The 18,694-nt window shown below is 40.6% G+C and overlaps 1 protein-coding gene across 2 annotated transcripts in view; it reads right to left on the reverse strand.

Annotated features, from left to right (window-relative positions):
- Positions 1–2,726: 2,726 nt before the first annotated feature.
- rab11fip4a (RAB11 family interacting protein 4 (class II) a) overlaps positions 2,727–18,694 on the reverse strand; it is a 44,333-nt gene continuing 28,365 nt past the window's right edge. For both annotated transcript variants that reach the window (XM_030407761.1, XM_030407762.1), the window contains 12 exons: positions 16,597–16,760; positions 16,228–16,389; positions 15,141–15,275; positions 14,528–14,563; positions 14,166–14,274; positions 11,560–11,663; positions 11,024–11,164; positions 8,836–8,917; positions 8,290–8,427; positions 8,065–8,211; positions 6,330–6,473; positions 2,727–6,178 (listed from right to left, as the gene is read on the reverse strand). In XM_030407761.1, coding sequence (XP_030263621.1) covers positions 6,062–6,178; positions 6,330–6,473; positions 8,065–8,211; positions 8,290–8,427; positions 8,836–8,917; positions 11,024–11,164; positions 11,560–11,663; positions 14,166–14,274; positions 14,528–14,563; positions 15,141–15,275; positions 16,228–16,389; positions 16,597–16,760 — 1,479 coding nt within the window. In that variant the 3' untranslated portion in view covers positions 2,727–6,061. The remainder of the gene's footprint in view (positions 6,179–6,329; positions 6,474–8,064; positions 8,212–8,289; positions 8,428–8,835; positions 8,918–11,023; positions 11,165–11,559; positions 11,664–14,165; positions 14,275–14,527; positions 14,564–15,140; positions 15,276–16,227; positions 16,390–16,596; positions 16,761–18,694) is intronic.

Below are 18,694 nucleotides of genomic sequence, written 5' to 3' on the forward strand. Positions count from 1 at the left end.
AGCAGAGCTCTGCTGCTGTGTCTTTTAATGTAGCAGCTCTCAGAACCTCTACTAACTCAGCAGTTAGGATCAGAATAGTGAGCTTGGACAGTCATTCTCCTCACTGCTATAGGTGTTTAACAGGATACTGCTTGGGGGTCAAACCCAAAGGTCCACCATGTAAGAATTGGCCACCTGCCAAATTCAGGGTGCATTCAGAGTAAATAGACAGATACCAAACCATCTAACTGTCTTATTTAAATTCAATGGAGCAACAGGACCATGCATGGTAATGAATCAAGGTTTCTTAATCTTTCAGTCACTACCGAAAGGGTTGCTATTGGGTGTTGGTCTCAGACAGTAAAATGTATGATGCAATGAAGCCAAAAGGGCAACAGTGTACCCAATGAAACCAAGAATATCAACAATGTACGGGTGTCCGACACATCTGATGTTACTGTCCCAAGCTTCTCCAATCTCCACCCTTACCCACACACTCACTTAAAACTAACGGCGGTGCTTTTGGTTTGCTGGTACTTCTCTACTGAGCCGCCACCTTCTTGAGCTCGTATGTTTGTGAATATATGTGATGCATGAAAATGTTTTATCATTACTAATAAATGATCATATGCTGATTTGATTTGTATTTCTCATCCCCAGTGTGGAACATGGTGGAGAGAAGAGGTTGAAGTCTGGTCAGAGTAAGCGTAAGAGCATTTATCACGATTTAGCACCATTTCATTCCATATTCGCTGATAGAATATAACTTAGAAGTGTTTGTGAAACTGTTAATATATTAATCAATTAGAAATGTAACAGTTTTGGTTGTCTTACTCTCCCTGTCAGATGCCATGTGAACTCACACTGGACCCAAACACCGTAAACTGTAATCTCTCTCTGTCCAAGGACAACAGAAAGGTGACAGAGGTGTTGGAACAGCTGCTGTACCCTGAGCATCCAGAGAGATTTCACCACTGGAAGCAGCTTCTGTGCAGAGAAATTCTGACTGGCCGGTCTTACTGGGAGGAGGAGTGGAAGGGGGGCTTAATATCAGAGTTGCCTACAAAGGAATCAAAAGAAAAGGGCAGGATGATGACTGCTTGGATTGGACAGAATGACAAGCCCTGGAGTGTGTTAGGTTTTGATAATAAGTTCTCTGCCTGTCACAAAAACAGGAGAGTAGCTACATTCATCCAGTCCTCCTTTAACTGTGGCAGAGTAGAGTGTACCTGGACTGGCCTGCTGGTAATTTGTCCATCTACAGAGTCTCCTCTGACACACTGATCCACCTCCACACCTTCCACAGCACATTCACTGAACCTCTCTATCCTGCATTTGGATTTGAGTCAAAGTGTGACTCATCAGTTTCTCTGTGTCCGATATAGCACGAGGTAGAGTGCAAATGAGCAGTGAAGAAACGCACGCAGCTTAGCAGAGAGAAATGCTGAATGGGAAGTGTTAAAAATCCCAAGCCTGTGAGACAGAAGCTCTTTTCAGACAGAGATTCCACAAGAACTCTCCCCGCTACACCACCTTTGTTTGTTCACACTGAACCAAGCAGCGCCGGCATAAAGCCGCTCCAAGCCGTGTGTCATTCATGCAAAACTGTTTTTAATCAGATGGATGATGTTAAAATGTGTTGTGAAGATCTGGACCCACCATCCATTATGAAAAGTGAGAAAGAGAAGTTTTTTGCTCCGAATGACATCACATAATCACCATCAGAAAATAGCAGACCCTGTCTGGCTCTCACTCCTGGAGAGGGATGCTGTTTCTGCAGGTCAGGAGGGCTGACCGTCATAGTGACTACATTTTGAGATTTGTTTTCTATATATATATATTGCCAGAGAGAATAACTAAAACAACACAATAGTGGAAGAATACAAAGAGGACACTTTGATATGCAGATATGCAGTGAGGGGGAACCAGGATTTAAACCAGCGACCTTCCGATTACTAGACGATCTGCACTACCTCCTGTGCTACAGCCGCCCCAAACACCTCTATGTTTGTTGTTGTACAGAATTGATCCCATCATCCATCTGATCAACCATCCTAAACTCAATAAAGGGTTTAACAGCTCTTGGATCCTTGTGTTGAAGTATAAAGTAGCATACAATACATAGTACTTAGTTACATTCTAGAACTGATTTTTAAGATATTTTATCTAACGTTTTACCTACCAACAGTAGCTTTGAAATATGAGGAAAAGGATGATTAATGCTCACTATACGCCTCATAAAGAGCAAAGGGTTCTCATTTGTTAATCCAAATGTCCTCATGCAAACTACTTTTCAGATCATTAAAGGAGCACTCTGAATTTTTGGGGCAGAAATGTTCATGAGAAGAGAAAAATCTTCATTGGCTGATTTTTTTTTATGACTAAACAAACTAAACACACAAACTGACCTCAGAGGAAAGCATAATTTAATTTAAATTAATAATTTATTCTGTTTTCCTTTGAAGGTAGAAAGGTGGCAGGGTCCACCACTTAAGAAAACAACAACAACAGTGTTCTGGGAACCTTATTTTCCTCTGAGAACAGCTTGTTTATTCCCTTATGAAGAAGAATATATAATTTCTGCTTTTGTATAATTACCTTGTTAATATTTCAAACATTAACATTTTTGAGGTTGAATTGCTCCTCCAAAACAGATAGTGGTGTGGACAAGTCCCCAGTGTCCCCAGCACCTACTGTCAGGTGTGTCTTGAGTTGTGCTGGAGAGACAACATACAACCAGAGTCGACTGTCATGCCAAAGCTAATGGATTTTATTTACACATCTAGTTTGTATAACACGGTCACTCATAATTCCATGTGCATCACACGTAAAGGAAATCAAAGTGAACATGTGAGTTGTGACAAACTATTACATCTTCATGTTGAATATTATTTTTCCAGGTAAATACTTTGGCTATAACACTTAAGTGTGCTATATATTACTAAGTTCATAATATATTCTACAACACATATTTTCTAATTTTGTGTCAAAACTCTCAAAGAGTCTGTTTAAATAAGTGGAATGACTTGCACATGAATAGTGACTAGATTCTGTACAACATTTACAGCGTATGAAATCACAAATACTGTCATAAAGTAAAATGTCAATGAAAAAGCTCACTTAGTGGCACCAAAACAAAATCATAGCTGGAGTTCTTAAATAATATTTTTCATACCTCTTATGCAAATGAACAAAACATGTCAAAGAACTATGAAAAAATCACTATGTGAACAATTTGTGCAATGAAGCAAAACTTTAATTTGTAACTTAATATAGTGCAGCTCAATACTGCTCTTGTCCTGTGACAGACCTGTGGAATACCCTTGTGGTGTGTTCATGTGTGACCAAATATTTAGGTTAAGTTATTTGAAGCGAGACTGAATAACATCATATACATAAGGTGGTTCCGAAAGACACTGAAGGCAGCGTAGGAAGCAACAGAGTTCCCCCGTTTTAACTCAGTTGTTGCTTATAGGCAATCTTTGTAAAAACCCATTTGGAAAATAATCAGAATTCATTCTTCAGTAAAATCCAATTTCAGACATTTCTGTGTTTGTAAGAGGCTACTGAAGATGGCCTGTGTAGTTATCGTGTAAACTAAGTTCTGTCGAGGGGGACTCAAGAGAACATGTATGGCTCTTTCAGACCTAAAAAACACTTCAAGCACATTTTTTCCCCCATAAAACATTTGCTTGTTGTCTTCCTCGCAGCCTCTGTCCATTATGCGCGATAGCACACTATGGTCACAAACTGTTGATCAGCATAACAGTGTGTCAATCTAACAGCATGAAATGAATAAAAGATACAAATGCTTGTGTGCATGTGCAGTACAGACAAGACATTGCTCCATAGCACTACTGATCTGCGGAAACCAAGCCACCCATCTCTGTATGACAAGTTTGATGCCCTTCAATTACGACCTTTCTCTTTATTAAATTGTGGATCTGGAAATGGAAACAGGAAAACGTTTGAAAAGATTTGGCACATAATCACTGGTTGTTTCACGACTTCCACTCCTTGAATCTCACCTGTGTTAGTCTGGACCTCCAATGACTGACAGCTCAGTTAAAACCAATAACTATAGAGCTGTATTTCACAGGTATTGCAAATGCAAGGCATAAAGTTAACTTTTCCAGTCTCCGCACTAGTAGTTTCAAGTATACAATTATAAAACACTGGTGGACAGATTCAAGTAGCATACAGCACATATTAATCATGTAGGCATTCAGCTGTGTTGTCACAGCCAAATTAAAGGGTTAGATAGAAGCCAGAAACAGAGAACTTGTGTGTGTCACTTAAAGGCCCATTTCAGTGTTTATACATTTTGCAGTCATTAATTAAATGTACACAAATACTTTATTTTTGACCATTTGTGAACATCTTTAAAGAAAAGGTTCAAAATCTTCTGCACTCTACCCGTTAAGAAGCACAGTGCGGAAGGATAAATTGTTATTCATCAAGAAATTAAATAGTTCCAAAACAGGACTCATCACACTACTTGTAGTAAACCTATACTGTCATATTTCTGCTTCAGTAGACTAATCAATCCAGATATGATATGTTTATTTGTGTGCTTTAGGGGAGTTTTTACATTTTTTTATTACTTAAAACCAGGCTGTGTTCCCTCCTGATTTCAGGCATTATGCTAAGATTAGCTAAACTAAGCTAATCCTGATCTGTATTTAACACATAACCATGAGACTGAACCAAGCCAAATTCCCAAAATGTTGACCTATTCCTTTAAGTGTTTCTCCTCCTTTAATGCTTCCACTGGTTTCTGTTCATTCCCACACAGTATGAAAATCAACTTGCATTAATATACTGGCAGATTTGTTTGAAAAATCTGCATAGCTTTGGCACATAACATTATAACTTTGACAAAAATAAAACAAACATGTAGATGACTCAAATCAATTTCAAGTCTCTAAAATTGATTTTCTTACTGCCATGAAATGGAAGCGATTGCCTGGAAGATGGTTAACACATGTTCAAAGTTCTACACATTATGGACTGCTTTGGAAACAGGTAAAACACTGGTATGGCCCTTTAACTGATCACTTGTTGTTTCATGACTTCCACTCCTTGAATCCCACCTGTGTTAGTCTGGACCTCTGATGACTGACATCTATGATGACTGATTTAACGGGTATTGCAAATGCAAGACATAAAGTTAACTTTTCCAGTCTCCGCATTTCAGTAGTTTCAAGTATACAATTATAAAACACTGGTGGACAGATCCAACATGGCACAGGTGTTCAACAGCAATTCACAGATCATTAATAAATGTGCGGTTGTAGTGCATATGAAGATCGTCTGCTGAGGGGGTGTAGATATACGTTTGTGTGTGTGTGTGTGTGTGTGTGTCTCAGAGTAATTACATTGGTGAGCAACAGTTTGAGTCATAAGTAGTGACAACATTCATGATTCAGGCTCAAGTTTAAAGTTATAATCCTTAAGATTTGCATTCAATCAATGCCATTTTTTATTCCATTTACGACCAGACCTTCTTTCAGCAACATCTCTTTAAAAGGTCTCATATTATAGAAAGTGAGATTTCTCTGTCTTCTTGATTATATAGCAGCTATAGTTGTTACATAAATAATGTGAAAGTATCAGATATCTAAATCCACAGTGACAGGTACACAGTCCGTATTCAGAAACTTGAAGTAGAACAGGAACGTGAATAGAGGTGCTGTAGCAACGGATACTTCTCTGTACAGTTAAGCAGTTTTTGTTTTTTGTGGCAGGATCCGCCATTCAAGTGTTGGATTTAAATTCCTTCACATGCATGAGGAATACACAATGTAGCATGTAATCAAGGTTTAAAGTTTGTCATTTATTCTAATTGATATGAGTCTATTTACTGTCTCTCTCATGCCATATCACAGCTGTAATAAGATAGCACTGTTATGATCTCAGAAAATGGGGGCTATCTTGAATTTAGTTTATTAAAATGAAGTCAGTCACCAAGTCACCCAGGACTGAAATCTTAAGGATTGTAACTTTAAGGTATGAGCTAATAGTGAGGAACTGAAAGATCTCCACAACTACAGTATTACAAAGATGTGTGTATGCATGGAGTTTAACTCTTGATCTCCAGGATGGAGGGGTTGTGATCAAGAATGGCCAGAATGATTTTGTCCATGTACTGCCTCAGACGCAGGTTTATCTCCTCCTGCTCCTTCAAAGCATCCACCAGCTGAGAGCGAGACAGCGAGAGAGCGAGAGAGAAAGAGAAAGAGAAAAAGAAGAGAAAGAGAGCGAGAGCGGGAGAGAAAGAGTGAAATGCATCAGATGAGCGGCAATTTCAAAACGTCAGCGGTACACCAATCCACCAGCAACAGACTTACCTCATCTCTTGATGCATTGTCAATCTCAGCTGCCAGGCACTGAGCTTTGGTTTGACAGGAAAACAGGTTCTTAGCCTCATACAAACTCAGACTGAGAATCTGAGCATTAAGGTCATCGTTCTGATCCCGGAGCTTATGGTTCTCCTAGGGAAAGAAAAACACAATAGTCAGAGGGGAGTCTGGCTGAAACTGTACAGTTGGTAGTGGGACCAACACACACTGGCTTTACGACAACTTATCGGCCAATATTCACCTTCTTGACTTCTATCAGCCCATCCACCTACATCCCTACCTTCAGGTTGGAAGTCTAATGAAGTACTAGGCCTGCACAATATGAAGAAAATCTGTGATGTGTGATAACACTGTTCAATATTGCAATGACGATATAACTTGCGATAAATAAACAAATATTGAAGTTCACATATTATTAACCATACAGTTAATGATGGCTAATGTTAGTTTTGAATTGTAGGGAAATGTAGGTCTTCATGGTTGTGTTGCAGGTGGTGATGGAGGTTGGTTGTGTTTCCTCTAGAAGTTGCAACAACTGCTCGGCATGTTTTACACAGTACCTGTGTTTGTAACACGTCGTCTCTCCTGAATCCAAAATAAGTCCATATAGCAGAAGTGCTGTTTCTTTTCACCGCAAGGTCTTCGTCTACCACATTTTCATCACTTTTCTCTTCTCCCTCAGCCATCATAACCTGGCAACCACCACCAAACTAATCCCGATTAATTTTTCAGGGTAGCTAACAGCTAGCTGGGGCTTCATCTGATTGGCCCTTGTAACCAGGGCTCAGTCCGATAGGCTAAATGTTGGCATGCTCAAAGTGCATGCATGGCGCATGTAAACAAAATGATTTTTGCTTACTCATCGCCTGTTGGGCAGTCTTTTGCGATGTGTTTATAGCACATGTTCATATCGCGATGACGATGAAAATTCGATTTATCGGGCAGCCCTAGGAAGTACTGAAAAAATCTTCCAATTGACTTATGCACTCATTGAGATGTAAAACAGGCTAAAAAAGCTTCTGTAGTAGTTGATTTAGAAATATTCAAAAAATGCATTGTGAAAGAGGGTTTCATTAAAGGTTGTTACGTAAATTATTATAAGTTATTACTCCAGAATGTCAAAATCAGTGTATCCCTACTTTAATTCAGGATCTCAGAAAATAATTTTTTAAAGAAATAGGGAAATATACTTTTTTGCTTACTTGTCAAAGTTCATGAGAAGATCAACTCCACTCGCTCAAAATGCTTAGCTTATCGCTATCATATAGTAATATGGATCTAAATATTTCAAATTAAATGAATATCATATCATGGCAAATGTGCCTGTGTGTTTCCTTTCAATCTACTGCAGTATCAGTGATTTGTCAAATATACAGTATTAGCTTACACTGAAGCTGCTTTGTTAGTCTGACAACATGTAGGATTATTTGTTGCAACTTCTACATCACTGATAAACTGAATAGTTTTAAGTGACCTCAAACATATCTTTATTTATATTTTCCAATTTCTTGTCATTCAATGGTCGACATATGCACTAATACCGATGTACTTATTACCACATACTGGCATAGATCGTTGCCATTCTATTGTCCGACTCCAACAGGCTCAATCTCAAGTGTCAATATTACATGTTTATTGTGCACTCTTGGTGTGGATTGTGAACTGAAGCACCCAGTACAATATGACAAGCCTAAAGGATAGAACAACAAGGATGAGTGTGCACCTGTTTCAATCTCTTGACTTCATGCTCCATTTCACTCTCTCTGGTCCTGGCGTTGTACTCAGACAGCCCCTTGCCCTTTCCTGGATGCTCCATCTCCAGCTTAAAGCACTGCAGATACTCCAGCTCCCGGCGGAGGTCATCGATCAGCTGCAGAAAAAAGGCTTAAATCAGATCGTACTCTTGAATATTCTCCACCTATTGTCTCTATTATCTGTAGTATCTCACCTCCTGCATGGCCTCTTTTTCCTTCTGAAACTCATGGCGGTTATGCCAGAGCTTGTCCATTATCTTCCTGTATAGGTCCATCTCATCTTTCAGCCTTAGACTAGTGTCCTCCAGCTTGTCAGTCATCCTCTGCTTCTCCTGCAGAGGACAGAGGAAAACAACAAATCACAGAGAGTAATATAATAATGCTAGTTTATTATGAATTAGATTGTTGTAGCTTGGGTCAGCATTTCTATTACTTATGATAGCACTGTGGGAGGTCCAGGAACACAGTAACATGGCCAGAACAAGTCTGTCTGTGAGCTGTGATGGATGTTCATAGTGCACAATTAGTGTAAAACTTTCACATTCTCTTCAGAATAAATTCAAGTAACCTCTGGAACCAGTCCAACTGACTACCCATGTTTTTCCCATCATCTTTGTAGCAACAATGGTAGATTGCCAGATCTCAGCAAAGTATTATAATTATTCGTAGGAATTATTATCGAAACTACAAACCAACAGAAGACCAAAATTGTAATCAACCTTTCAGCAAATCAAACTCACCTGGTCCAGTTTCTCAGTCTGAGACTTGAGTCTGCACACATTTAACTTCATCTCTCCATTCTCATCTTCCAACTGCTGCACCCTGTGTACACAGACAAAACACAACAAAACCGAGATCAGACAGTAGCCTCTTTCACACTGCCGTTTGCATGCGGGGATTCTGCGCCAATTCTCCGCACCGTCCTCTGTGTGAAAGTTTCAGATGCGGAGAGGTGGGAAATTTCGCTCCGGCGCTGATCCGCCTCTGGAGGTAGTATCAGGAGTCCTTTTAACACATCGTCTCCGCATTATCTCCGAAGTGGTGGTTCGCCAATTCTCCGGCGATGGTGATTCACACAGAGCAAAGCATCTCTGCTTTCACGTGTTTAATTCACACAGAAAGCCGGCACTGCGGCTCCTAAAGAGGCGTGACGGTACACGTCATGATGATGACGTAGGTGTTTCCCCAGGTGTTCCCCTGTTAATCTAAACCCGGGGACAGTTTATAATCATATGGATGCTGTTATAACGTGTAGTGATTGAGATCCTGACCCACTAAACATCCTAGAAAGTGACGGAGTTAAGTTTTTCGCGCTAAATTACATAATTATACATAATCACCATCAGTAAACAGGACGCTGTCTGACTCTGTCACTCAAGGGGACGGAGGCTGTTTTCTGGGGGAACGAAGTTTTTTTGCCGGTGACAGACTCTGTTTTCTGAGCAGAAATGTGAGGAAGAGTCGGTAGGACAGAGCTTCTCAACATACAGCTGTGGTATTTGTTTTCCTCATATAAGTTGCCAAAGACAGTTAAAGTTACTACGTTACTTTTGTTCGGTCCTGTAACGTTGCTTTGTGGGACATTTCTCTGTATTTAGTTGAGTGAAGGACCTGTGCAGTTATCAGACTGTCAGACCGACACTCCCTCGCTCCGCGCCTCTGGCTTTTCCATTCACACTGAGACGGCTCACCAATAATGTGGCCCTGATACTACCTCCAGAGGCGGATCAGCACCAGAGAGAAATTTCCCCCTCTCCGCATCTGAAACTTTCACACAGAGGATGGTGCGGAGAATTGGCGCAGGATCCCCGCATGCAAACGGCAGTGTGAAAGAGGCTAGGGCCGCATTATTGGTGAGCCGCCCCAGTGTGAACGGATAATCCAGAGGCGCGGAGCAGGGGCGTGTCGGTCTGACAGTCTGATAACTGCACAGGTCTTCACAGTACTAAATACAGAGAAATGTCCCACAAAGCAACGTTACAGGACCGAACAACAGTAACGTAGAAACCGTAACTGTCTTTGGCAGCTTATCTGAGGAAAACAAATACCACAGCTGTACGTGGAGAAGCGTCCGTCCACCCGCCTGTCCTATCATTTCTGCCCGAAAAACAGCGTTTGTCACTGGCAGAAACTTTAACTCTCCGAGTGTTTGTGATGAAAATAAATCACCGCGACCGTCAGCCGTCCGGACTGAGACTTCAGGGAACTTTCCCCCAGAAAACAGCCTCCGTCCCCGCGAGTGACAGAGTCAGACAGCGTCCTGTTTACTGATGGTGATTATGTAATTTAGCACGAAAAACGTAACTTCGTCACTTTCCAGGATGTTTGGTGGGTCAGGATCTCAATCACTACACATTATAACAGCATCCATATGATTATAAACTGTCCAGACAGGGGGAACACCTGGGAAACACCGACGTCATCAACATGACGTGTACCGTCACGCCTCTTTAGGAGCCGCAGCGCCGGCTTTCTGTGTGAATTACAGGCATTACGGTGGAGATGCTTCGCTCTGTGAAAATCACCATCGGCGGAGAATTGGCGAACCACCGCTCCGGAGATAATGCAGAGACGCTGTGTAAAAAGGGCTAGAGTGTGATCCATTCAGCCTGTTTTCGTGGTTTCTTCTGCAGAGGACATCAGTTGAGTAAGTGGTCCTTCAGTTTGGTCCGGGACACATTTGTGTACACAGTGTTAATACAATGCAGTCGCATGCAGCCCAGACCACCTCTGAACGTGGTCTCAATGACTGGATCTCAAATGTGTCCTTAATCCCTCTCCGGGCCATTCACACCTGTTGTCAATTGTGATCTGATCACTCAGTATGAATGGTCAAACCAGGTCTGGACAGAGTCCTGGAGCTAGAACCAAAGCCAGCAACAGAAACTTTCAGGGTTTCACTTCATAGTGTTTTGTTGTTGAGTTTACCTGTTACAGAGCAGGTCTATCTCTAGGTTTCTTTCCCTCTCCATCTTGCTGTAAGCCTCTCGGTGCCTTTTTGTCTCCTCCTCTAGACTCTGGTCTGCCCTCGCTTCTGCATCCTTCACCTGCTCCTCCAGTTCATGCACCCTGGGATGCAAGCAAAGAAAATAACATTACATGCAATGAAATCATGAATCATTTAAGGTAGTAGCAACAAACACTATATCACAAAAGTCACATGTGGAGCACAATTTCACAGCAGATTAAGTTATCTGAAAGTTTACAGTGAAATCACAGATGAAACGCTGTATTGAGACAGATTCACAAACAGATATGCTGATGTGAAAAATAATTTTACATTAGAAACATTCAAATACAGGCATAATGTGCTATTCAGACATTACTCACATGGAATGTAATGTTCCACATGTTAAAAAACAACATACCAAGTCTTAAATTTGGAAGATTAATATGAGTGATTTGCGGTATACATAAACAAATTAATGAATAAATAAAAGGACTCAGTATTTGTGTTTTCCTACCTGTGTACAAGTTGTGTATTCTCCTGTTTGAGTTTAGACTTGAGGTCACCGTTGGCTAGACTGTCGCTTTCTAACTCTGTCACCTTCTTCTCCAGGTAACTGACCTAGGGGACACAACCAGACTTTTAGCTCATCCTACAACTAATATATACTCCGTATTAGAGATTAGAAATGTTCTTCCTCACAGGAAATCATAGAGCTGCGACTTAATGTACACTTCAACTGCCTAAAGGCTGACGAGACAATGTAGCCAGTTTTTGTCAGTCTCTGTAGAGTCAGACTAAAACAAACAGGCAACATAACACACACCCTATAAGATGTTTAAGTCACTTATTTAAAGTGGCAATAGAGAACTCTTTTGCTTTAATGTATGAAATAAATACTGTTGTCAGTGTCATGGCAGTAGAAATGTCACACATGACAGGTTGATAAATATTGAGTGATATCTTACCAAAGAAAGACAACATATTTTGTTATTATTTTAACAGACTGACAAGTCCATACAACTGGTTTAACCATTTTCACACAAGTTCTATTTCACCCAGTTCATTTTATGCCATTATTTCAGTTCCATTTAATTAATTGTTGTTGTACTTGCATTTTTTGAACTTACATTTAAACATACTTAACATTTGTTCTTTTTCTGTAAGAAACAATTATTTTATTGTTAACTGTTTTGCCCTTTTGCACATTTCAAATTAAAATAGTCATGTCATGTCATTAATATTGGCGCTGCTGAGGTGGGTGGTGTGCTTAGCATCAAATTCTGCTTCGGGCCCCATAAAGCCTTGGGCCTGCTCTGCGCTCCATTGTTGTGTCAAAGTCTGTCCTCCCCTGCTGATATACGTTTCCTCTTACCACTGGGACTTGAGACAGTTCAAAACCGGAATTCTTTTTACTAAATGAGTAAGAAACAAAACCTGCCAACTTGTTAATACAACCAAGTAGTGATGTAAGGATACCAACAACTCACAGTATGGTATCATAAATAGTGGATGATACGATATTTATCCCAATATTTTTAATAAGAAAAAGATTACCTGAACAACGTCCTTTAATAATACATGTGATGTGTACAGCATTTATTACTTATACAACGTATATAATTTGTTTTTACTTGAGGTACTTCTGCTTTCCAGTCAAATTAATGGGATGATGAAAAGTAGCCAGCCATGACCTACACATGTGTAAAAAGAAGTCATGAATTGTCTTTGGCAATGAAGGACTGGACTATGTACTACACAACAATACAGCAGCAGCAGCAGCAATACTACTAGGACACCCAAGGGATATATATGTAATATGGAGGAGAGCCGAGAAAAGAGAACCCAGCCGCGGGTTTCCATACTGTATGTTCAGTGGTTTTAGGGTATCAATGTGTTGACGCTGTGTTCTCTCACGGTTGGATTGTAAAAACAAAAAGCCAGCAGATGAGCTAATGCAGCAGATTGTGGCCGTAGTTTCACTGCAAGTAAACACACCAACGTCACAGCTGCAGTGTCTTTGGCTTGTGAGGTGAAGAAGACACGCTGGGTGGTGGAGCAACAGCAGGGCAGCCCAACAGCAGCCCATCCTGCAGACAGCCAGTTTGTTTACTCCATCTACCAAGTCTATGAGGATGAGTGATGCCGACAGGAGTGGCTTGTAATATTCTGTCGCTGCTGAGACAAACAAATTTCCCCGTCTATGGGACATTAAAGGATTTCTGATTCTGATTCAGATTTAGAAGGCCCAGAGAAAAGCTGAGGTCACTGAGTCAGTGAAAAGAGGTTGGAGTGTTACTACAGCTCTAACACTGCTGAAAACAGACATCATTGGAGCGTCAGTGTGAGCTGACAGTTCAAGTGAAGCATCGAGAATGAACAAACAATGACGGCAACCAATCAGAGGCTAAGTCAAACGAGTCTGTCCTCTTGAGCAGTATGAGTGCGCCCTCTGCTGTTCAAACAAGGCAATGCAGTGACACGCAATAGAACGCATTCATACTGATTTCCCTTGTTAGATTCATGAGCTTTACGAGCACAATAACCACAAGAGAGGTTGGCAGATATTGTCACAGTCCCACAATGGTATTGTGATAACTTTTTACTGCAGTATTGCAAAATTTGGTATATCCTTACGTCCCTACAACCGTGTTTATTCTGCCTTAGCACTGAGATAACGGCATCAAGGTCAAATTGGGATTCTTACGGTTGTTTTTGTCTCGGACGGTAGCACAGCAGCACCAACAGTAATACCACAGGCAGCAGTAAAACCACAGGGGGGATGATTAAAAAGTTTATTTCTGCTTTAATGTGTGTGTGTGTAAGTACCTTGGTTGCTAAAATAATTGACCATTAAGTTTGCCTTTTTGACTTTGTTCTAGCTCAAACATTTTTAAGATTAACCCTGTGATGGAATCAAGTCAGTATTGACCTGCAGGACTGCTGAGTCAACGCATCAAAAGAACTCAAGCTGTACTAGAAACCAAAGAGGCATCCTACCCACTGCTACCATTGTTACCTACTTGGCAGGCGAACCAAATAAAGTTGTATTTAAAACAAACAGACCATAATAACTAATAACATAATAATTTCAACTAACTCTAAAATGTCAAATGTTTGTACTTTCTCTGTGATGTCGAGGTCGCAGGAGTCGATGCTGTCTGTGAACAGGTCCTCCATGCTGCTGCCCTGACTGGAGCCAAACACACTGTGGTTGGCCTGGAAGAGCTGACTGCAGGGCGAAGAGCACAGATTAGAAACCAGCAACACAGGCATTATAACCAATTCTACACCATGATGATCATATTCATATTGAGTGAGCCAGCTTTTGAACCTGCCCTTTCATTGAAGGACTGTATATATCACCCTGCTGAATGCTGAACGCATCAGTGTGATCTGTCATCTGGCTCCCCTCTTTCTATGCAAATGTAGACTCACTGTAATATTTTAATTTAATTGGTCATTAGTAAGGTCAGGTCACTCACCGTCCAAACGCAGTGCTGGAAATCTTTCTATTGGGGCTGAAACAAGAGAGAAACTCTGAGTTGCACACAGCTTCTCATGCTGTTTTGAAAAAGACAACTACTGTTCCCACCACATACATGCTACTACAACAACTATGCTGTTATTGCCACTGCTAGTACACTTTTATCTGGTCACAACTTAAGCATCAAGGATTGAATCAGGAGAAAAATGAATGATAATTAACATAAAATCAAAGTTGAACTGTTTGGCTCTGATCCTATTATGTATGACACAAGTACTCACTGATTTTCTCTCAAACTGTCCTCTTTGTTGCTGCATTACATTGCATCTCACACACAGAGACCCAAAAAACGTGCAACCTTCCACCCCACCACATTGGGATACAGTTGCTATAGCAACAGCTCAGACTCACCTTTTGACGTGGGTGCAGCGTCTGGTGCCAAGAATGAGTAAGAGGGTGGGATTTGGGTAGAAGGCTTGTGTGTGTAAGACGACTTATATGGGGTGATGCTGAGGCAGCAGCTTATATCAATCTGTCTTCTCTACGCCGTTCTAGTCTGTCTACCATCCAAAAATGTTTGCTCCCACTCAGCCTCTCTTTGTGTGTTGTACCTGTTGGCTTTAAGGTTTCGAAGCCGAGCCTCCAGGTCATTGAGAAGATTCACTTTCTTGCAGCACTGAGAACAGTAGATGTCGAGCAGCTCACTGTTATATAGCTGCCGCATCTTCTGAGGAGTCTGTCCAGCACTGCAATTACAAATCAATAATGAATGTACAGTATGCAACTGAAATAGACATGCTAAAAATATTAAAAGATGGCAGTACCATACATTTATTAAATACATTTATGTGGGACAGGTGCTACGCAGATTGAGGACGATTTTTTCATTCTTTTTTTCTAATTGTTTGAGCTAATGACAACACACGACAAAAAACTTGCACTGCAGTTCATTTTGCCATACTCTGAACATATCCTAGTGGCTTTGACACAATTAAAAAGGGGAATCCATTGGCCATTTTCACAGCAGCCATTTATGAATTGCATAAAAACAGGCGGATTGAGACACACCTAATGAGGTCTCCATAAGACTCTAAAAAGTCATTGTTGCTACTAATCCATTCTGCTCGGGCCAGACTCATGTCAGCCTACTGTGACTCCTCATGGTAGAGCCAACATGAGTAATAAAACCAGGACCCTCTAAATGAATTCAGCCATCATTCATTTTATTATTTCCACCAGTTCTACCCCCTTTTTCACTGGTCAAAAATCCAACTTGAACCCCTTAGGAACGGGATTTTGTGTGCAATGAAAATGTGTAAATGCGGTATCATCGAATGACTCTACACTAAACACAGGTTTTTATTACCTTGGCTGGGCTATGTGGTGTTTTGAAGCCAAAAAAGCTTGACTTCGGCTATGAAAATACCTGGATCACCGATTACCTACAGTACCCAGGGTACTTGTGGACACTGTCATGACTTTTTTGAGAACTCTTACAATTTTATGGATTTTCTAGTATCAAAACACTACATACTTAAAAGTTGCTTATAATTAGAAAGTAGTATGGAACGAGGATACAGCACATTCCTTTTATTACAAGTCATAATATCTGCCAAGAAAAAGACAAAAAGCGAACATCCTGTTAATTCTTATAAAATATGAGATTTAGGGCATGTGCTTCTAGCTCGAACACAAAACCTGGATGGAAGGGAGGATCCCAAGTCTGAGAAGCCATTTGTTCTGGTGTCCTCTTCAGGACAAGGACTGCTGGGAGTAAAATCAACATCCTCCCCCTCACCGTAGTCCTCAAACTGCTCTTCACCAGAGATGACAGATGCAGCTGCGGAGCCAATTAGGCGGCTAGGGTTGTAAAGCAGGAAGGGAAGGGTGGTTAAGAACAAACCAGATTTCTTTAATTATCAGATAAAATACCATACTCAGATTAGATCTTTAATTTTCATTTCCTTTTGGGGAATAGGTGATACAAATACCAACACCATATAACTCCTCGTGACACTCACTTACAGAGACATAATGAAGGACATCCTCAAATACTTAGAGACTCACCCCTCATGCCGTGTTGGATCCAAAGAGTCGGAGCTGTTGCCGTTTTCAGTGCTGCTGTCCATGTCACATTCCCCGTCAGCACCGCAACCCTCACCATACACATTGCATTCTGGGTAGGACCTTGTACACATGATAATGGGAGGGCCCAGTTTGGCCTCACCATTCTGCAAACAAATAACAAAATAAACACTAATTGGACCTTTAATTTCAAAACTAACCTAGTGGGGAGAGGCTCTGAGACGAGGCACTTGAAAATGTGCATAAAGTCACATCCTTTGGACAGTTCTGGAAACCTGACCTGAGTCCTTCACAAAGAAATCCACAGCCCAGCAGCATTAAACTACTTCACATCACACACATCATCCATAGGCGGGGAAGGTCTCATGTTTCATGTTACAATTCGCTCATATACAGCCAATAAAAGGTGATAAATGCATGTAAACTGGTGCAAATTGTTACCTTGAAACTTGCAGGGACAGAGCAGCTTTTTTCGTCAGGCTGGGAAACTCATCCTCAACACTGGACCATAATATTCATATTTATTGTGGAGAATAAAGGGACGATGAACACCTCGCTGTAAAAATTGTAGACTGACAGTACACATCTAGCATTTGACCTGGTGATGGTCTCCTGGGTTGGTTTATCAGAAAGAGAGTGGGATGTAGCATGCCCCAGATCTTTGAGTTATTAATTATGCACGTGCCTGTCTGGGTTCCACCCAGCTGAGGTGTCTCATACACCTGAACACTTATATACATCTTCATCTGCAATGACAAAACGGATGATATCCTCTCGTTTGTACTTAGAAGTCCTTGTTTTTTAGTTTTTTTAATGTTTTTGTAAATGGGTGCACACATATATCCACACATTCCAGCAGACGTGGTATAGTCTCTTAGGGACCTCTGTTTAGCTTTCACTCATCAATTATACACATGTTTTTGTCTGTAACGAAGAGAAGAATCCATGAAAATGAAACGCATAAATGAGGATTTTTGAAGTAAGTTGAGAGTAGGGCTGCACGATATGATTTAAAAAAATCATAGTGCTATTAGTTTGGCAGATCATTCTTTAAATACATAAAAAATTAATTACCTTTTATATCATAATATATCAAAAGGTCTTATCTTCTGCGATTTTAAAATTGCACTTTTCCATATTGTGATTTCAATCACAATATTTGGAGATTTAGATGAATTGTGCTGTCCTCCTTGAGAATAAGTTTCATTCAGGAATTTTTTCCTCTAATGCTGACTGTATACTGAAACATAACTGACGCAGATGGAGTTGATGGCACTGAACACTACCCTAAGGGCTTCAAAATTAAGTCAGATAAAGAATCATAGTTCTTTATTTTATAATCATTGAATTGTAGGGTTTGTTGTTCACTCACCATTTACAAATCAACTTATTTGAAACCAACCATCATGCCGCATGCAACTTCTTTGTTTTTTTTGGTGCCAACTTCTTCCATGGTGTATATTGAGTTTTAAGGCTTGCATTACAATCCTATGAGTTGTGAGGAACTCCCTTTAGCAAAGTCTGTGTTCATTTTAAAGCGGGTGTAGATAAAGTCGGACCTGCTAAATAGAAATGCTAAAGGTTCAAAACAACTAAGTAATTCCCAATGCCTGCCACCATGTCTGGTAAGTCATTAAACTAAAACAATGTTTTATGGCTGAGTGCTAAGAATGAACTGAGGGCTTTCACAGCCTGACGACAGGTGATCCTCTCTGGTTGTACCGTATAGCAATAAAACGTAATCTTTTGAACAAAGGGCTGCTCAGAGACAACAAATAAAAATCTGTTTGAATACTGACTACAGCTCCACCAAAAGCTCCCCTTTTTTCAATTAGCAGAATCACTCAAAACACCTATGTGAACTAACAAAGCCCAGCACCCAACTGCACACGCCATTGAGAAGGATACAGGTGGAAGCTGTCCTGCTCCAATAAGTGCAACATTGATTACAGCAGACGAGGAAGATGTCAACTAAGCTCAGCCTGTGCACACACACAAACTCCTGAGAATAAGTCTAATTAGCCAGACTAGGTGACACCTGTTTGTGTGGACCATGAGTGAACAGGAGCTCTATCAGTTT

Source organism: Sparus aurata, chromosome 23 (genome assembly GCF_900880675.1).
Source record: "Sparus aurata chromosome 23, fSpaAur1.1, whole genome shotgun sequence".
NCBI classification, from domain to species: domain Eukaryota; kingdom Metazoa; phylum Chordata; class Actinopteri; order Spariformes; family Sparidae; genus Sparus; species Sparus aurata.